This window comes from Ranitomeya variabilis, chromosome 4 (assembly GCF_051348905.1).
Source record: "Ranitomeya variabilis isolate aRanVar5 chromosome 4, aRanVar5.hap1, whole genome shotgun sequence".
NCBI classification, from domain to species: Eukaryota; Metazoa; Chordata; class Amphibia; order Anura; family Dendrobatidae; genus Ranitomeya; species Ranitomeya variabilis.
The window spans coordinates 37,122,983-37,144,987 of NC_135235.1; the positions used below are offsets into that span (position 1 = coordinate 37,122,983).

Sequence of the window (22,005 nt, forward strand, 5' to 3'; positions counted from 1 at the left end):
CTGCCACTAGGAGGCTGACACTAAGTAATACAGAAAGGGTTTGCTCCTCCTCTGCAGTATACATCACCCTCTGGCTCCAGATAGAACCAGTTTAAGCTTAAGTGTCCGTAGGAGGCACACTGGGGTCTGTCATTCAGACCACACTTTCTTTATTTTTATTTTTAACCCTTTTTTTGCGCTAGAGGAAGACTGGGGCGACGGATCCGTTCAAGGGGCCGATCTCCCCCAAACATCAACAGGCGAGCACGGCGAGTGTCGCCTCCCCGTATCCCCTCCTGCGATGTGGGATGACACAGCCCTGTGAAATCCTAGGGGATCGAACCCTTAGGATACACAGAGACCCGCTTGCCATGGCGTCCGGCTGCCCCCCTCTGCACTACCACTGTTTAAACAGCGGTGCTGCATGAAGCTGGACGGTCCCTCTCCACCTCCTCAGCAAAGGGGACGGTGGATCGAAGGTTCCTGCACCGTCCTCCCCCCCTCCCCCCCCTGCACTTCGCCAGATCCCCCCAGCTCAGCGGTGAGTTTTTTTTCGGCAGGGCATGGGGGGGCTCCCGAGTGCATCGGCAGCCGACTCAACTAATTTAGCCCTCGGCTTCGGCCTTAGCTAGGCCGCAGGCCGGAAAAGCGCCGCCCACAGCGGCGTCGCGCCCGAGTCCACGCCCACCAGTCTGACGCTTCTCATGCACTGCGAGAATCACCCTTCTAATCTCGGCAGCCATCTTCTGCCTCCCTAATGCCGCGAAAGGACGCAGGAACAGGCTGCTCCGCTGAGACACGGGCACAGGACCTGGGTAAGTGCTCTGCCACACTACCGCAGGTCCCCCCTTATATAGCCAACTGAGACAGTCGCACATAAAGTGCTCTACTAATTTTTCAGCTGCAACATCCCTGCAGCTCCTTTGGAGGTTAACAAGGTTCAACATGTCTCTACCTAAAACCTCCAAAAAGTCTTCTAAAACAGTGTTTTTCACTTCTTGCACCTCCTGTCAGGCTGCGCTACCAAGTGGGCATACTGCTCCGCTCTGTCATGCTTGTGATCCTAAATGCGCTCAGGGCCCCCCCACCACGACCGACCCCACGGTGACCAGTCCCCCTGAGTGGGCTTTGTCACTCTCGCAATCTGTGGCTTCCTTGACTAAAGTGATCGAGTCCATCCAGGAGCAGGACTACTAATCTGCCTGCCCAATAAAATTCCCCTACAGCAGGGGAATCATTGGCCTGCAGGGGCTGCTCTCATTCTAGACACAAGCGGGCATCTAGGAAGCGGGTTCCTAGCTTGTCCCCCATGCCTTCCGGTGCCTCGGCGTCCGTTAGCTCTGCTTCCCGCTCTCCCTCTACAGGCGCATATAGCGACCATGACTGTGAACCGGAGTCTGAGGGACACCTTGATCTAGAGTCACCAGGTTATCAGACTACTATAGATAGTCTCATTGAGGCCATCAACCAGTCACTGCAGGTCGACGAGGGACCTGCAACTTCCCACACGGATAATTTGGTGTCCTTCAAAAGGAAAAGGCGCCCTCACAGGGTGTTTGCCAATCACCCGGAGTTCCAGGACATAGTTCGGCGACATAGGGAGCGTCCGGACAAACGCTTTGCAGGTCAGAGATCTCTAGTCCAGATATACTTTCTCCCCTGACCTCTGCAAACAATGGACAGAATCCCCTCCTGTGGATCCTCCTGTTTCCCGTTTGTCCTCCAAAACTCTCTGGCCTTGCCGGATGGATCTTCCATCAAAGATCCTACAGATCGCCTGGTTGACAGCCTCGCCCGTTCAGTTTTTGAGGCATCAGGCTCGGCACTTTTTCCCTCTCTTGCAGCTACCTGGGTAGCCAAAGCTGTGACTTTTTGGGCAGATTCTCTGCATGAGGCTATGTGCACACGTTCAGGTTTTTTTTCTTGTTTTTTCGCTATAAAAACCTCATAAAAAATGCATGCATTATGCATCCTATCATTTAGAATGCATTCTGCAATTTTTGTGCACATGATGCGTTTTTTTCCGCGAAAAAAACGCATCGCGAAAAAAGCATGTTCATTAATTTTGCAGTTTTTTTCGCATTTTTCCCGCTATTCTATGCATTGGGAAAAAAACGCAGTAAAATCGCGGTAAAAACGCATGCGGATTTCTGGCAGAAATTTCCAGTTTTTGTCAGGAAAATTTCTGCCAGAAATCCTGACGTGTGCACATAGCCTAAGGCCTTACAGAACAGTGATCTCCCCTCTTGACATAGCGGAGCTAGCTAATCAAATTTCCTTGGCTGGTGATTACTTAGTAAATGCTTCCCTGGACGCAGCTAATTGCTCTGCACTTACAGCTTCAAACGCTGTGGCGATTAGAAGGGCACTATGCCTGAGAAACTGGCGAGCCGACTCTGCATCTAAAAAGCCCTAACATCCCTTCCCTATCTCAGTGGCCACTTATTTGGTGAAAAGCTGGATGAACTGATTTCGGATGCTACAGGAGGGAAAAGTACTTCCCTTCCCCAGCAGAGATTTAGTCAACCATTCTGCCGACAGCCGCAGGCTTGTTTTCGGTCCTTTCGTAGCAATTACGGATGGTCCTCTACAGCCAGTTCCCCTGGTTCAGGGCATCGAGACAGAGACAAAAGCCCACAGGCCTCGTACAATCCCAACCACTCCTGGAGGGGCTGCCCCATGCAGTCTTGATCCAGGGGATCCAGACCCCAAAGATCTTCAACTAAATGACTCGCAATCACGTCCAGAGTAGGCGGACGCCTTCTCCTGTTTCGTCACCCATCCTGGACCTAAAACTCTTAAACAGATTTGTCAAAGTCCGACATTTCAGGATGGAGTTCCTCCGTTCCGTCATCGTCTCGATGGAGCAAGGCGAGTTCTTAGCCTCCATCGACATTCGGGATGCGTATCTTCACATTCCAATCTTCCAGCCTCCCCAAACGTTCCTTTGCTTTGCTGTCCGCGGGGAACACTTTCAGTTCACGGCCTTACCTTTCGGCCTCGCCACCGCCCCCAGAGTTTTCACAAAAGTCATGGTGGCGGTCATGGCCATCCTACACGCTCGGGGTCTAGTCGTGCTCCCCTATCTAGACTTACTGGTCAAAGGTCTGGCCCATCTTTCCAAGCCTGCGAGGAGTGCGTCCGCATTTCCTTGGATACTCTTTCTCTGCTGGGCTGGTTGATCAACTTAAAACAAAAAGTCGTCTCCTGTTCCAGCTCAGCGGATCTCCTTCCTGGGCATGACTTTGGACACTTCCCGAGGGTTCGTGCTTCTCCCTCGGGACAAGGTCCTAGCTCTTCAACACGGGGTCCAGAAGCTCCATCAACCGTCTCCCTGTTCCATCCGTTTCGGCATGAGGATTCTTGGGAAGATGGTGGCAGCAATGGAGGCAATTCCGTTTGCGCAACTGCATCTTCGTCCCCTTCAGCACGCACTGTTGGATGCATGGGATGGGAGTCCTTTTTCCCTCGACCAACCGTGTCCTCTGACCCCTCTGGTCAAGCAGGCACTCCAATGGTGGACGATCCAGACCTCTCTTCTCCAAGGGAAGTCCTTCCTCCCAGTCCATTGGCTGGTAGTCACTACCAATGCCAGCCTCCTCGGCTGGGGAGCTGTTTTTCGCCATCACACTGCACAGGGGACTTGGTCTCATCACGAGTCTCGCTTTCCAATCAATATCCTGGAGATCCGTGCAATTTGGCTGTCCCTGAAGCTGTTCCATCATCTCCTAGCAGGCCACCCCATCTGTATCCAGTCGGACAGTGCCATGGCTGTGGCTTATATAAATCATTAGGGGGGCACCCGCAGCAGGGCTGCAATGCGCGAGGTCATCACATTCTTTGCTGGGTCGAAAACAACCACTCGGTCATATCGGCCATTCACATTCCAGGAGTGGAAAATTGGGCTGCGGACTTCCTAAGCCATCAAGGTCTTGCCTCAGGAGAGTGGTCTCTCCATCAGGACATTTTCCAGCAAATCTGCCTTCATTGGGGTATTCCGGACGTAGACTTGATGGCTTCCTTGTTTAATGCCAAGGGTACCTCAGGTTGTGGCCTGGTCTTGGGACTCAAGGGCAATCGGGGTGGACGCGCTGATCTTTCCTTGGAGTCAGTTTCATCTTCCTTATCTGTTTCCTCCCCTGCCCTTGCTTCCGAGAGTCATCAGGAAGATCAGGGCGTGCCGGTGATTCTCATCGCTCCGGATTGGCCTTGCCGGGCTTTGTAGCAGAGCTGGTCCAACTCATCGCAGATGTTCCTTGGCAAATACCAGATCGTCCGGATCTGCTTTCTCAGGGTCCGATTTGCCACTAGAACTCAAGGGCCCTGTGTTTGACGGCTTGGCCATTGAATCCTGGGTTCTGACTCAAGCAGGTTTTTCCCGCGAAGCAGTTTCCACCTTGATCAATGCTCGAAAGCCGGTGTCATCGCGCATCTATCATCGGACATGGAAGACCTTCTTTGAATGGTGCAGAAGTAGAGGTCGCCCTCTGTTGGTTTTCAACATCCCTACCATCTTGGAATTCCTTCAATCCGGTCTGGACTTGGGGCTATCGCCGAGCTCCCATAGGGGCAGGTCTCGGCCTTGTCAGTCCTTTTGCAGCGTAAAATTACTTCCAAACCCCAGGTGAGAACGCTCTTTCAGGGAGTCTCCTACGTGGTGCCTCCCTATAGAGCACCTCTAGAGGCTTGGGACCTTAATCTGATCCTAGGCTTTCTGCAGGAATCTCCCTTTGAGCCGCTGCAGGACATCTCTCTATCTCTCCTCTCATGGAAGGTGGCTTTTCTTGTCGCTATTACTTCGATCAGATGAGTCTCGGAGTTGGCTGCCCTTTCCTGTCGGACGCCGTTTCTTACATTCCACCGAGACCATCTTTCTTCCAAAGGTGGTGTCTTCCTTCCACCTTAACAAGGATATCATACTTCCTTCGTGTTGTCCTGCTCCAGCACACCACGTGGAGAAGGCTCTTCACTCCCTGGATCTTGTAAGGGCTCTCAGAAAGTATTTGTCTAGGACGGCATCTTTTCGACAGACGGAAGCTCTGTTTGTGCTCCCGGCAGGACACCGGAAGGGACTGGCCGCTTCTAAGTCGACAATCGCCAGATGGATTCGGTCGACTATTCAAGAGGCTTATTGCATCAGAGGCAAGCCTATTCCAGCGGGCATAGGGCACACTCCACTCGGTCGGTGGGTGCTTCCTGGGCCATTTGAGGGCACACTCCACTCGGTCGGTGGATGCTTCCTGGGCCATTCGGAATCAAGCGTCTGCAGAGCAAGTTTGCAAAGCTGTGACCTGGTCTAGCCTGCACACTTTCTCAAAGCATTATAATGTCCATACTAAGGCATCTGCATATACAAGCCTGGGTAGGCGTATTCTGCAGGCAGCAGTAGCGCACCTTTAGACAGCAGGCGACATGAGTTTACACTGTTATGTTGTTATTTCCCACCCAGGAACTGCTTTGGGACACCCCACGGTCCTGTGTCCCCCAATGAGGCAATGGAGAAATAGGGATTTTTGTGTACTCGCCATAAAATCCTTTTCTCCAAGCTACTCATTGGGGGAAACAACACCCACCCTTCTTTGGCTTGTTGCCTATGATGAGTGTTATAGTAGTTGACATGTTGTACCTACGGTTAAATTTTTGTTAATCTCCTACTGCTTGGTCACTAAACTGGTTCTATCAGGTGCCAGTGGGCGGTGTATACTACAGAGGAGGGGCTAACCTTTTTTGTATTTACTTAGTGGCAGCAGCATACACCCCACGGTCCTGTGTCCCCAATGAGTGGCTCAGAGAAAAGGATTTTACACAAAAATCCCTATTTCCAAAATTGTATCATTGATGGCCTCTTCTTGAAATATATGGGACTGAAGGAGAGAGGCAGCAATGGCAGACATGGACTCGTAGTGATGAACCTGTGTGCCTATGCTCACAAAGATGACGTGCTGCAACCCTTTAATATGATAGTTGGGAGGGGTCCTGGAGGTCAGACCTAATGTGACAACCCTGTGGTGGATGAGGTTTTGTCCTGGTCCCATTAAAGGGAACCTGTCTTGTCCCCAAACAATATTACCCTGCAGCTTTTGGGGTTAATCTGTAGGTTAATAACGTTAAAATGTTGTGCGGCTGCAGTATTGAAAATGCGGCTACAGGGAGAAAATTAACTTTATTCCTCCCAGGAGCTGCCGTCTTTCAGTCATAGTCGTGTATGGAGCGGGTACTGTCACCCCTCACTATACTATGAGCAATGGCTTTCTGCACATCCTGGCACATTAACTGCCTGTCAATCAAAGTGCCGGTGTGGTTATAGCCACGTTTACTGTATGATGACTGTAGCCATTCCATTCTTGCCTCTATGACTTAGTGCTGGCGGCTCCTGGGAGGAATAAAGTTAATTTTCTCCCTGTAGCCGCACTTTTAGTAGGGCATCATTGCATCGCTGTATACCTGCAGATTAATCCTATACCTGCAGGTCAATAGCATTTGGGGACAGGATAGGTTCCCTTTAAGATTAATCTGTTTAATAGTGGAGACCCCCTCTTTAAGGAAATAAGTAATAGAGTAATTAAAAAGTCCTAAAAATGGGAACAAGGAAAATCACAAAAAATAGACACGTTCCCATCAAACAAGCTACATGAGGACTAACTACAGTAGTGATTTTTAGAATATGGTGATACAAAAACAAAAGATATTTTGAGTAATGTACAAAAATAATAAAACATAAGTAAAACTACATAACTTTGTTCTTTGGGTCAGCACAATCTTGGCGAGACCAAATGTAATACCTTATTTGTGCAGCTGATTAAAAACGTAAAATATAAAGAAAAAAAGAATAATGGCAGAATTGCTGTTTGTAGTATTTTCCCCTCCTGCCCCGAAAAATGGTACCACTGACAACTCATTCCACAAAAAAAAAAGCCCTATACAGCAATGTCAATGATTTTATTTTGTCAATCAATTCTGGCTCCTGGAAAATGAGAATAGAAAAAAAAAAGGTGGATATTTTAAGACAAAATTAGGACTGGACCTTAAAGGGGTATTCCCATCTCTAAGATCCTATCCCAATATTTAGTAGGTGTAATAATAGCTAACACCTCCAATTAGAAATATAGTATAGTTCTCCTGATTGCCCCATGTGCAGGGCATTGCAGTAGCTTAGGTATCCATGGTTCCATGGTTACAACCATTCATTTAGCGAAAGTTGTTAGTGGTCATAACCATGGATACCTATGCTACTGCAATGTCCTGCACATGGGGTAAGCTACATAGCTAATCAGAAGAACTATGCTACATTTCTAATTGTAAGTATTTTCTAATATTATTATTATTATTATAATACCTACTACACATTGGGATAGGATCTTGGAGATAGGAAAACTCCTCTAAGGCATCTTGTCTGTTTTTTTTTTTGTTTGTTTGTTTGTTTTTCACTAAAATTGTAATACATTTTCTTGGGTATAATCCAAGAACTATAGTCCAACTCCTTGTGCAGCACGAATGGATTAATTATTAGCGAGGATCGATTGTTAAATCTAGAATTGACTTTGGCTTGGAAGCTTCGTGTAGATGTAGAAAATAAATGTTTGTTTAGGAATCTGGATCCGGCTTTGCTTCGGTTACTGGTTTAAACTACTGGATTATCCGCGTAACCGTTGTTTTTATTTTCTTTCCATAAGTCAATAGAACACATGGAAATTGTTTCCATCCTATTAGTATAGGTACAGACACTTGATTTTAGCCAAAAGGATGTTCTCCCCTTAGTGAAGACCACGCTCTCCTTGTCAATCCTCACCTCTTCCAACACGAATGATGGAACATGAATGAAAACCATATTTATTTATTTATTTATTTTTTTTATCGTGTCCAATTTTTGTGTACGAGTGTTATCCATGGTTTCCACTAATAGCACTCGTACCTGTGGTAGTCTAGCCTTATCCGAGCATGTTCGCTTATCACTAAATGGGATCCAAAAAAATCAATTCATTTTTCTCCTAAGTGTGTATGTGAGTGTCCAAAGTCTAAAAACAAACAAACAAACAAACAAAAACTAAAAAGTAATGTAATTAAAAAAAAAAGTTTGAATCGCTTCACTAAAAGTCATGATTATAAAATTGAGAACTATCAAAATTGAAAAATTATTTAAACTATATACATTAATCATCACAAAATAAAAAATAATCAAAGCTCTAGAATTGTTGTTCTGGCTTCTTCACTTCACGCAAAAATGTAATGAAAAACAGCTGAAATTTGGTAAATCCTTCAAAATGGTATCAATAAAACATTGGCTCTGTACCCAAAAAAAATTAAAATAAAAATTCAGAACTTTTTTTTTTAAATCAGTTTGGTATTGCTGTAATTATACTGACCTGGAGAATCCTATTAGTTATTAGTTATTTTTTACTTGACATCGTAATAATAAAACAAAAAAAAAAAACCTATGGTGAAATAGCTTTTATTTCAAGAGTTTTCCAGTACATTATATCTTAAAATACAACTCGTCCCACTAAAAACAACCCCTCGCAGGCTATGTCAATGGAAAGAGAAAAGTTGTGGATCTTGGGAAGGGTGAAGGACAGCACAAAAAATTGGAAAATTGACCAGTCATGAAGGGTTATTTAATAGCCAAAAAATAAATGTCCCTCCCAAGTAAGGAAATTGGGTAATTAGTGTATGGCTGGATAGATGCAGGTGAAGGTTTGCACCCAGTTAACTTAATCTTTATGACAAAGTAATAAGAGAGATTACTTTCCTTCTGTAATTATTAACAGATGAATATATACCCGCGCTCGACTATTTGTACATTGGACCTCGAGGTCCTGCCTCCTGTTTACGCCGATAACCAGTGACTACTGGTCTGACAAAGCATGACAGTGCAGATCTTAGGAGTTCACTTCTTACTCATCGTGGGTGCTATGGATATGTAATGTAATGTAATGCAGCTCGTGATGACGTTGGTAAATAAAATACATATTTGGGTATAAATTGTCACATTGATAAAAAAAAAAAGTCTTATTCCAAATCAATACCAGGTACATGTAATAGAGAGGGAGGGCTTCTTCAGGGGTTTCTGCTTCTTCAGGGGTTTCTGCTTCTTCAGGGGTTTCTGCTTCTTCAGGGGTTGCTGCTGCTTCAGGGGTTTCTGCTGCTTCAGGGGATGCGTCTTCTTCAGGGGTTGCTGCTGCTTCTGGGGTTTCTGCTGCTTCAGGGGATGCGTCTTCTTCAGGGGATGCGTCTTCTTCAGGGGTTGGGTCTTCTTCAGGGGTTGGGTCTTCTTCCGGGGATTCTGCTGCTTCCGGGGTTGCTGCTGCTTCAGGGGTTGCTGCTGCTTCAAGGGATTCTGCCTCTTCAGAAGTTGCTGCTTCTTCAGGGGTTGCTGCTGCTTCTTCAGGGGTTGCTGCTGCTTCTTCAGGGGTTGCTGCTGCTGCTTCAGGGGTTGCTGCTGCTGCTTCAGGGGTTTCTGCTTCTTCAGGGGTCGCTGCTTCTTCAGGGGATTCTCCTTCAGGGGTTGCTGCTTCTTCAAGGGTTTCTGCTGCTTCAGGGGTTGCTGCTTCTTCAGGGGATTCTGCTTCTTCAGGGGATGCGGCTTCTTCAGGGGGTGCGACCAAGTAAAGATGTCCATACACATAAGGACTCATTCAATCAGAAGTGATTTTTCTCATAATAAGATGTGGACCAATTTTCATCGGTGTTTTGGTTGGTTTGTCAGTTTTTACTATGAGTTTCAATATTTTATGTGGATGGGAAGATTTCTGAAGCTTCTCCCATCAAACAGAGATTGGAAATCGGTCGGCACTAGGATTCCATCAGATACTGTCTGAATTTATCATGGATGCTGTTTCATCTGTAATTCAGATTTTTTTAAAAATGGACAAGTCTGTTTTTTTTTTTTTTTTTTGCATGATGATAATGGTTATGAATTCTATCTGAGAAAAACATGGCTGAACATGGGCATGGAAACTGAAGGCTGTCAGAATCCGATATTGCAAGAGTACTAAGCTTCCTTTATCTATAACGTGGTCAGCTGCCTCTGCACTGATCAATCGATACCAAAGACAGAAAGATTGGGCATATTAGCTTTTAACATGCCTGATCTTTTGGTTTCATACAAGATACGTGGTCTGGAATTGGCTTATTCCACACTTATTATTGAATTAAACATATACGCTGGGCTGAGTAGAGTCCTAACCTATGGACTGATAGCACACGAAGTTCCTTCCACCAGTCCGGCAGTGAAGCCCTTATCTCCAGGCACATGTATTGTTATTTAGGAAAATACTGATGTAAATATAGTTTACCCTTTCATCCCTATTTTTTTATGCTTTTTTCTGAAATCTCTACTTAATATCTGAAATCAATCCAAATATGAAGGTTTTTTTTTTTTTTTAAATATATATATATATATATATATATATATATATATATATATATATATATATATACTCAGTACAGACCAAAAGTTTGGACACACCTTCTCATTTAAAGATTTTTCTGTATTTTCATGACTATGAAAATTGTACATTCACACTGAAGGCATCAAAACTATGAATTAACACGTGGAATTATATATACAGTCATGGCCAAAAGTATTGACACCCCTGCAATTCTGTCAGATAATACTCAGTTTCTTCCTGAAAACGATTGCAATCACAAATTCTTTGGTATTATTATCTTCATTTCATTTGTCTTAAATGAATAAACACAAAAGAGAATGAAGCAAAAAGCAAAACATTGATCATTTCACACAAAACTCCAAAAATGGGCCAGACAAAAGTATTGGCACCCTCAGCCTAATACTTGGTTGCACAACCTTTAGCCAAAATAACTGCGACCAACCGCTTCCGGTAACCATCAATGAGTTTCTTAAGGTACCGTCACACTAAACGACTTTATAACGATATCGCTAGCGATCCGTGACGTTGCAGCGTCCTCGCTAGCGATATCGTTTAGTTTGACACGCAGCAGCGATCAGGATCCTGCTGTGATGTCGCTGGTCGCTGAATAAAGTCCAGAACTTTATTTGGTCGTTTGATCGCTGTGTATCGTTGTGTTTGACACCAAATGCAACGATACCAGCGATATTTTACACTGGTAACCAGGGTAAACATCGGGTAACTAAGCGCGGGGCCGCGCTTAGTAACCCGATGTTTACCCTGGTTACCAGCGTAAAATGTAAAAAAAACAAACAGCACATACTCACATTGCGTCCCCCTGCAGTCTGCTTCCTCCTCTGACTCAGCGCCGCAAAGTGAAAGTGAAAGCAGCACAGCGGTGACGTCACCGCTCTGCTCTCACTGTACGGCGCTCAGTCAGTCAGGAAGTGGACGCAGGGGGACGTGAATGTAAGTATGTGCTGTTTGTTTTTTTTACATTTTACGCTGGTAACCAGGGTAAACATCGGGTTACTAAGCGCGGCCCTGCGCTTAGTTACCCGATGTTTACCCTGGTTACCAGGGGACCTCGGCATCGTTGATCGCTGGAGAGCGGTCTGTGTGACAGCTCTCCAGCGATCAAACAGCGACGCTGCAGCGATCGGCATCGTTGTCGTTATCGCTGCAGCGTCGCTTAATGTGACGGTACCTTTACAATGCTCTGCTGGAATTTTAGGACATTCTTCTTTGGCAAACTGCTCCAGGACCCTGATATTTGAAGGGTGCCTTCTCCAAACTGCCATTTTTAGATGTCTCCACAGGTGTTCTATGGGATTCAGGTCTGGACTCATTGCTGGCCACCTTAGAAGTCTCCAGTGCTTTCTCTAAAACCATTTTCTAGTGTTTTTTTTAAGTGTGTTTTGGGTCATTGTCCTGCTGGAAGACCCATGACCTCTGAGGGAGACCCAGCTTTCTCACACTGGGCCCTACATTATGCTGCAAAATTTGTTGGTAGTCTTCAGACTTCATAATGCCATGCACACGGTCAAGCAGTCCAGTGCCAGAGGCAGCAAAGCAACCCCAAAACATCAGGGAACCTCCGCCATGTTTGACTGTAGGGACCGTGTTCTTTTCTTTGAATGCCTCTTTTTTTCTCCTGTAAACTCTATGTTGATGCCTTTGCCCAAAAAGTTCTACTTTTGTCTCATCTGACCAGAGAACATTCTTCCAAAACGTTTTAGGCTTTTTCAGGTAAGTTTTGGCAAACTCCAGCCTGGCTTTTTTATGTCTCAGGGTAAGAAGTGGGGTCTTCCTGGGTCTCCTACCATACAGTCCCTTTTCATTCAGACACCGACGGATAGTACGGGTTGACACTGTTGTACCCTCGGACTGCAGGGCAGCTTGAACTTGTTTGGATGTTAGTCGAGGTTCTTTATCCAACATCTGCACAATCTTGCGTTGAAATCTCTTGTCAATTTTTCTTTTCTGTCCACATCTAGGGAGGTTAGCCACAGTGCCATGGGCTTTACAGTTCTTGATGACACTGCGCACGGTAGACACAGGAACATTCAGGTCTTTGGAGATGGACTTGTAGCCTTGAGATTGCTCATGCTTCCTCACAATTTGGTTTCTCAAGTCCTCAGACAGTTCTTTGGTCTTCTTTCTTTTCTCCATGCTCAATGTGGTACAAGGACACAGGACAGAGGTTGACTCAACTTTAATCCATGTCAACTGGCTGCAAGTGTGATTTAGTCATTGCCAACACCTGTTAGGTGCCAAAGGTAAGTTACAGGTGCTGTTAATTACACTAATTAGAGAAACATCACATGATTTTTCGAACAGTGCCAATACTTTTGTCCACCCCCTTTTTTATGTTTGGTGTGGAATTATATCCAATTTGGCTTTAGGACAATTCTTTTTGTGCTTTTTTCATTTAAGACAAATTAAATGAAGATAATAATACCAAAGAATTTGTGATTGCAATCATTTTCAGGAAGAAACTGAGTATTATCTGACAGAATTGCAGGGGTGTCAATACTTTTGGCCATGACTGTATAACAAAAAAGTGTGAATCAACTGAAATAATGTCTTATATTCTAGGTTCTTCAGTGTAGCCACATTTTGCTTTGGTGACTACTTTGCCCACTCTTGGCATTCTCTTGATGAGCTTCAAGAGGCAGTCACTGGAAATGGTCTTCCAACAATCTTGAAGGCGTTCCCAGAGATGCTTAGCACTTGTTGGCCCTTTTGCCTTCACTCTGCGGCCCAGCTCACCCCAAACCATATCGATTGAGTTCAGGTATGGTGACTGTGGAGGCCAGGTCATCTGGCGTAGCACCCCATCACTCTCCTTCTTGGTCAAACAGCCCTTACACAGCCTGGAGGTGTATTTGGGGTCATTGTCCTGTTGAAAAATGATGGTCCAACTAAACGCAAACCGCTGCAAGATGCTGTGGTAGCCATGCTGGTTCAGTATGCCTTCAATTTTGAATAAATCCCCGACAGTGTAACCAGCAAAGCACCCCCACACCATCACACCTCCTCCTCCATGCTTCACGGCGGGAACCAGGCATGTAGAGTCCATCAGTTCACCTTTTCTGCGTCGCACAGAGGCACGGCGATTGGAACCAAAGATCTCAAATTTGGACTCATCAGACCAAAGCACAGATTTCCACTGCTCTAATGTCCATTCCGTGTGTTCTTTAGCCCAAACAAGTCTCTTCTGCTTGTTGCCTGTCCTTAGCAGTGGTTTCCTAGCAGCTATTTTACCATGAAGGCCTGCTGCACAAAGTCTCCTCTTAACAGTTGTTGTAGAGATATGTCTGCTGCTAGAACTCTGTGCGGCATTGACCTGGTCTCTAATCTGAGCTGCTGTTAACCTGCGATTTCTGAGGCTGGTGACTCGGATAAACTTATCCTCAGAAGCAGAGGTGACTCTTGGTCTTCCTTTCCTGGGGCGGTCCTCATGTGAGCCAGTTGTATTGTAGCGCTTGATGGTTTTTGCCACTGCACTTGAGGACAAGTTTTTCCAATTGACTGACCTTCATTTCTTAAAGTAATGATGGTCACTCGTTTTTATTTAATTAGCTTCTTTTTTCTTGCCATAATACAAATTCTAACAGTCTATTCAGTAGGACTATCAGCTGTGTATCCACCAGACTTCTGCATAACACAATTGATGGTCCCAACCCCATTTATAAGGCAAGAAATCCCACTTATTAAACCTGACAGGGCACACCTGTGAAGTGAAAACCATTCCGGGTGACAACCTCTTGAAGCTCATCAAGAGAATGCCAAGACTGGTCAAAGCAGTCATCAAAGCAAAAGGTGGCTACTGTGAAGAACCTAGAATATAAAACATAATTTCAGTTTTTTCACACTTTTTTAAGTACGGTATATAATTCCACATGTGTTAATTCATAGTTTTGATGCCTTCAGTGTGAATGTACAATTTTCATAGTCATGAAAATACAGAAAAATCTTTAAATGAGAAGGTTTCCAAACTTTTGGTCTGTACTGTATATGTAACAAGTTTATTACCCTAACCCTAGCCTTAGTTAGGGTTACCGTAAGTTTAGAAAAAAATATATGGATAAAAATGCATTATTATTTTATTAGGAATACTTTCTCCTTCGCCTCATTGGGGGACACAGACCGTGTCCCCCAATGATTGGCTCGGAGAAAATGATTTTACGATGAGTACACAAAAATCCCTATTTTTAAAATTTGGGTCCGTTCTCCCAATGGGTTCCTGACTCTTTTTGCAGATAGAATGCAGCACATTTGGAGTGCACATGATTTAATACTGTTACTGCCTATGCAGAGTGGAACACATGGGTGGAGTTGGTTATTGGCTTCTATGCTCTGCATATGTAGCGACTTCATCTAATAAGAGGTCATTCTGATGTCCGTTCTTTAAGTACGAACTCTATCTCTGTTTTTCACGGATTGCACTCCTCCCTATGATAGTCTATGGGATAGTTCACATGTGAGATTATTTTCTTAAACCAAGTTCTCCTCTTATAATCACAGACACTTGTACGATATTGATCAGAGAGTCAAATCAAACTCTGCAATGCAAGTCTATGGGTCCGTGAAAAAATCGGACACCGCTCGGATGCCATGATGCTGTTCGTTTTTCACAGAGTGTTTGATAATAGAGTCAGAGAAACTTTTTTTTTCCCCATCTAAGAAAACTGATTAAACTTGGACTAACTGCTGATGAAACTGAAGAAAAACACTGACGAAACTTGGATCATTTGTCTCATACAGCACGGTGGCTCAGTGGTTAGCACTGCAGCCTTGCAGCGCTGGAGTCCGGGGTTAAAATCCCACCAAGGACAACATCTGCAAGGAGTTTGTATGTTCTCCCCGTGTTTGCGTGGGTTTCCTCCGGGTTCTCCCACATTCCAAAGACATGCTGATGGGGAGTTTAAATTGTGAGTCCCATCGGGGACAGCGATGATAATTATTGATGAACGAATATACTCGTTACTCGAGATTTCTTGAGCACGCTCAGGGGTCCTCCGAGTATTTTTTAGTGCTCAGAGATTTAGTTTTTCTTGCCGCAGCTGAATGATTTACATCTGTTAGCCAGCATAAGTACATGTGGGGATTCCCTAGCAACCAGGCAACCCCCACATGTACTTATGCTGGCTAATAGCTGTAAATCATTCAGCTGCGGCCAGAAAAACTAAATCTCCGAGCACTAAAAAATACTTGGAGGACCCCCGAGCATGTTCGAGAAATCTCGAGTAACGAGTATATTCGCTCATCACTAATGATAATGTGTGCAAACTGTATAAGCAATATAAATAAAGAGATGATTATTATTAATACAAGAAAATAACTGACATCTGAATATGTCCTTATACTGAGAGTTTCTGTCATCGTACCGGCAGGCACTCATTATGTGCAGGACCACTTCAAGAAGTGGCTCAGAGCAGTGAAATCCTGGTTCATTTGACAGTGAGAGTGGACATTTTGACACCTGGTGCAATCTCTCCTATGGCTTGCATCTTTCTAAATTTGGGTTATTGTGATTTTCATATTTCCCGCACCTGTTACTTGCCACAGGTGAGTTTGAACGAGCATCGCATTCTTGAAACAAAGTTGTAATATTAAAGGTGAATTGGGTCACATCGTGACCCACAACTTACTGTTACTGCGAAAAGCAAGTCAGAAAAAAATCTGACTTGTACCGACTTTTTTTTTTTAATTTGCTTGTCATGTTCACGGTTCCTTGAGGGCGAAATTGTGATCTCATTCACCTACAGCGATGTAGCTGCGGCAAGAGTGATGTTGACCAATGTAGTCTGTGTAACGACCAACGTTGATGTGTAGCCCCTTAAACACTTTTCTGTATTGCTCCATGATCTAAGGATGAAGTATAGTGGCGCCTTGATAGAGCTTGTAGACCTGGACATTCTGGCCAGAGAACCAGCGGATGCATTGTTGGGTACAGGCTAACTAAAGTGGCTTATTACATTTCATCACAAAATAAGCAGTGGGGGGGGGGAGGAGGAGGAGGAATTAACTTTTTTTTATTATTATTGCATCCAACTCCGCCCCCCCCCCCCCCCAGAAAAAAAAAGATAAAAATTAAACAATAAATAAAATGTGCCTCAAAATAATATACTTACAAACTTCAACCCTGTTTCGGAAAATAATTGAAAGGAAATAAAAAAAGTTATGGAATTTTGGGATGTGGGACTTTAAAAATGATTTATTTTCCTGACAAAAACATATTTTTATTGTGGAAAAAATGTTCTAATTTAAAATTAAAAAAAAAAACTCAAATTGTGTTCAAATGAACCAGAAGAAAAAAGATAACTTGTTATTTTACTATATGATAAACAATGGAGAAAAAACCGAATACTTTATCTGTGCTCTTGTTGCATTTTCCCTACTTTAGAAAAAAAAAGTTAACTTTTAAAAGCTTATCAATAAATTATATATACCCGAGAATGTTATCATTGAAGAATACAACTTGTCCTGGGGAAAAAAAAAACTTCCAAACCCTAAAATGGCGACATCGAAGGAGAAATAAAAAAAAAAAAGTTATGTCTCTTGAAATGAGAAAACACAATGAAGAAATTAAAATGATTAAGGTCCAAAACATGGGGGTAATGTCACAATATGGACCATGAGATTGTGAGGCCACCTAGGATGACCCTTCTGGAGGACCCTCGTCTTGGAGTTTACATTTATCAGAATCACTTGCTTGAAGTTGGAGATGAGAGAATCCACAATAATAATAATAATAATAATAATAAAAAAGGTGAATTCCAAGAAAATAATGCCTGATTGAGAGCACATATCACTGGGATCCGCCTAGTAAGAGTCTTTGGGACAAACTGTGCAGTTATGAAAATGGTTAACATTTAACCCAACTGTAGTCCAATAGGTCTCTGCAAGAACTGAGATGTCCCTTCAGTAGACGCGAGCCTGCGGGGGACTTTTAACCTGCTGAATCACAGGGTGATAACAGTTCTCTGATATTCACCATGAGGAATATATAGGGATTTAATAATCCCTAGGCTCAGTATACGTAGGCTGTACCGGCAGAAGGGGCTGCTCTCCCCTCCTTGAAACATGTCCAAGGCTCTGGACGACTACTGCGGCTCTGTGTTCTGGGTAAGTTTACTTCTTATTTGTACTTAAGTTGGGCACAAAAATGCTGATTTCCTTATGATAGATACACTAGCTGAAAGATTCTTGCCTATAGGAAGAATTGCGCCATTTTACCCCAAATATTCCAGTCTGAAGAAAGTGTTAATTTCTCTCCTGGACTTGTATTGATTTTTTAGAATTGACATTGTGCCAGCGCGTTTTGCAATGGATTCTATCACATCAGTCTCTGTCCCCAGGGGGTAAAGTGGATCTCCGAATCAGTCTACCTGACGCTAACCCTCAACGGAGGGGTACATTTATAGGAAACTGAACAATTATTGTTATTTTACCTATAGAGAGTAGGAAGAATCTCAGAGAAAGTATAGAAACATTGAGGCCATTGTGATAGCGGCCATGGTATAGTTCCTTTTACAGCCGGTGGCGTGCCAGATATGGCATGGGACTGTTTTATTATATCAGCATTGTGACCACATAACTTGGTCACCCACGAATCAGAAAGTGGTGCCATATCCCAGCATGTTATGAAATGGAAATATTATTAATTCATGACATGCGCGGTTCCGTAACAGCTCTATAAAGGGTGCAGTTGGAGCATTCACGCCCAAACCTTGGTGCTTCTCTGGGGCCAGAGCCACATATATAGACAATAGTTGTCACAGTTTCATCACACAGTGTGTCCTAGGGACTCTGTGAAGGACATCTCAGCCACCCTATGATCTGGAGTGTGCTGGACTGTTAGTATGGTGAATGACAGCCTAGTCGTCCAATCTGATGCTGGGGAGTGCTGGGCTTTCAGTATTATGATTGACAGTCCTGCTGCTCAATCTGGCCTAGCCCAAGGGCTTTCCTCTAGGTGTTTGCTGTTCTTGATAATCTACTAGCTATTTAATCTGACTGGCTATGAGCAGGCCATTGTCAGATGTAGTTTTGCTCAGTGGAGTGTGTGCTCAGTGCGCTGTGTCTAATTTCCTGATCTTGTTGCCGGACCTTGGATTTGTATTGACTATTGTGCTCTTAGCGCTCTCTGACCTCAGGTACCTGACCCCGAGCTTGGCCTCTGACTACCTGTTTATCTTATTCCTTTGACTTCACATACCCTCCTGGCATTTGACCCCAGATTGTGACTTGACCACGCCTTTGTCTTGCTCCTCTGTACTACGAGCCCTCCTGGTATCTGACCTCGGACCTCCTGACTACCTTGTCTCACGACTTGCCCGTGAGTAGTATCTCAGCATCACGTTACAACTGACCATTACTATTTTTTTGCCAGCATGGATCCTATTTACTCGATTGGTAATCATGTGACGAATCTGTCCCAGGTGATTCAAGATCTAGCTGAAAAGCACAAGAACCTTGAATCTTCACAGTCCAAGTTGCAGGGCCAGGTGTTTAGCTTTATGAAAACTCCTCATAGCTCTTCGCTGCCGGCAGAGACAGTGTTGTCTGCACCTTATGACGTTCAGTTGGCCTCCTCCGAACCAGTAATGGTACTTCCTGATACATTTTTTAGGGAGAAAAAACAGTTTAGGGTGTTTAGGTAGGGCTGTAGGCTATATTTTACTCTACGACCCCGGTCTTCAGTCAGGGGGTGAGTCCCAGCGGGTTAGAAAAGTCATGTTCCTATTGCGAGGGGACTCTTGAACTTGGGCCAAACCCCAGAACAGTCTTCGGGTGATGCCTTCTTTGATGCCTTAGAAGTTATCTATGATGAACCCGAAATAATCCTGGTCGCTGAGGCTGGGATCATGAACTTGACACAGGGAGCCACCCAACTGAGGACTACTGTACTAAATTCTGACATTGATCCACTGAGGTTCTATCTCTCACTTCTTCCTTCAGCCTCACTCAATGGTCTTCTGCAGCCACCCACAAAGATGACCACACACTGGACATCTTCACCCGCCTCTTCTCTCTATCTAACCTCTCTAACTCACCTCTTCCACTCTCTGACCACAGCCTACTCACATTCTCTTCCCTCTCCACTCCAGTTCCACAATCCCCACCCCACAAACTTTCACACACTCGTAGAAATCTTAAACACCTTGATCTACGCTCACTGTGTGAATCCCTCCTCCCTCTTACAGACATAAGTTCTCTACACAATGCGGATGACGGTGCCGCTCTATATAACACCACAATAGCTGTAGCTTTGGAATCTGTTGCCCCTCTCACAAATACCAAAGCTCACAAAATCAACAGACAGCCCTGGCACACCAGCCTGACCCAAGAACTGAGACGAGCTTCCAGGCTGCTGAGCGGAGATGGAAAATATCCCACTCCAACGAGCACTTTATCGCATTCAAACAGTCCCTCACTACTTTCAAGGCCACACTCACCACAGCTAAACAAACCTATTTCTCATCTCTCATATCCTACCTGTCTCACAACCCTAAACAGTTATTCAACAACTTCAATTCCTTCCTCCGTCCCCCAGCACTTCCTCCCTCCCCACTCAGCTGAAGACTTTGTCTCATTTTTCAAGCAGAAGATTGATATCATCAGAGACAGTTTTGGGCGACAACCCCCAGAGCCCTTCCAACTGCCCAGCCCTCCACCTCCAAAACCAACTTCTCCACCATTACAGAAGATCGACTCTTCAATCTACTCTCAAGATCGCATCTCACCACCTGTATATTTGACCCAATCCCATGCCACTTCATCCCAAACCTCGCCACAGTCTTCATCCCAACCCTAACCCATCTCTTCAACCTATCAATAACATCTGGTGTTTTCCCCTCAAGCTTTAAAGATGCCTCAATCACAACTATCCTCAAAAAGCCCTCTCTTGACTCATCCTCTGTATCTAGCTGTCGCCCTATATCACTTCTCCTGTGCATCAAAACTTCTGGAACATGTCCATCTTGAACTGTCCTCCCATCTCTCTTCCTGCTCCCTCTTCGATTCTTACAATCTGGCTTCCGGTCACACCACTCCACTGAAACTGCCCTAAGGTCACCAATGACCTATTAACCGCCAAGAGCAAGTGACACTACTCTGTCCTCCTCCTGGACCTGTCCTCTGCCTTTGACACAGTGGACCATTGTCAATTATTACAGACCGGACATTCAGCGTCTCCCACTCACACACCACCTCCTCACCTCGCCCCCTATCTGTCGGAGTACCGCAAGGTTCAGTTCTAGGGCCCCTGCTCTTCTCCATTTACACCTTTGGCCTGGGACAGCTCATAGAACCTCACGGCTTTCAGTAACGCCTCTCTGCCGACAACACACAGATCTACATCTCTGGACCAGATATCACAACCCTATTAACCAGAATCCATCAATGTCTGTCCACTATTTCATCCTTCTTTTCCCCTAGATTTCTAAAACTTAACATGGACAAAACAGAATTCATCATCTTTCCCCCATCTCAAGTGACCCTCCCAACGGACCTATCCATTACAGTAAACGGCTGCCCACTCTCCCTAGTCCCAAAAGCTCGCTGCCTCGGGGTAATCCTTGACAATAATTTCTCCTTCAAACCACATATCCAGGCCCTTTCCACTTCCTGCCGACTTCAACTCAAAAATATTTCACGGATCCGTACATTCCTAAACCAAGAATCTGCAAAAACTTTTGTCCATGCCCACATCATCTCCCGTCTTGACTACTGCAACCTCCTGCTCTGTGGCCTCCCCTCTAACACTCTCGCACCCCTCCAATCTATTCTAAACTCTGCTGCCCGACTAATCCACCTGTCCCCCCGCTATTTCCCGGCCTCTCCCCTCTGTCAATCCCTTCACTGGCTCCCCATTACCCAGAGACTCCAGTACAAAACCCTAGCCATGACATACAAAGCCATCCACAACCTGTCTCCTCCATACATCTGTGACCTTGTCTCCCGGTACTTACCTACACGCAACCTCCGATCCTCACAAGATCTCCTTCTCTATTCCCCTCTAATCTCCTCTTCCCACAATCGTATACAAGATTTCTCTCACGCATCACCCCTACTCTGGAACCCTCTACCACAACACATCAGACTCTCGCCTACCATTCAAAAAGAGCCTGAAGACCCACCTCTTCCGACAAGCCTACAACCTGCAGTAACCACCGATCGACCAAACCGCTGCACGACCAGCTCTATCCTCACATACTGTATCCTCACCCATCCCTTGTAGATTGTGAGCCCTCGCAGGCAGGGTCCTCTCACCTCCTGTACCAGTCATGACTTGTATTGTTTAAGATTATTGTACTTGTTTTTACCATGTATACCCTGTTGTGAATTGGATTTCTTGGCTCCCTCTTGTGGTCACTAGCGACATGACACTTTGAGTTTCTTTCCTCAGCTTGGTATCCACCTGGCTCGTTAGTCCAGGGGTGTTGCTATTTAAGCTTCCTGGATTTTCAGTCTGGTGCCTGGCATCGTTGTAATCAGTTCCTTTCTGTTTGCTCCTGTCTGCTGGTCCTGGTTCTTGCAAAATAAGCTAAGTCCTGCTTCCTTATTTTTTGGTTATTTGCATTGCTCTTATTTTTTGTCCAGCTTGTACTAAATGTGATTCCTGATTTTGCTGGAAGCTCTGGGGGGC

The 22,005-nt window shown here is 44.8% G+C and overlaps 1 protein-coding gene across 1 annotated transcript in view; it reads left to right on the forward strand.

Moving 5' to 3' along the window:
* Positions 1-17,278: 17,278 nt before the first annotated feature.
* The window catches only part of ABCC2 (ATP binding cassette subfamily C member 2), a 59,363-nt gene continuing 54,636 nt past the window's right edge, over positions 17,279-22,005 (forward strand). Inside the window, exon 1 of the mRNA XM_077258350.1 lies at positions 17,279-17,480. Within this exon, the coding sequence (XP_077114465.1) occupies positions 17,439-17,480 (42 nt within the window). The 5' untranslated portion in view covers positions 17,279-17,438. The remainder of the gene's footprint in view (positions 17,481-22,005) is intronic.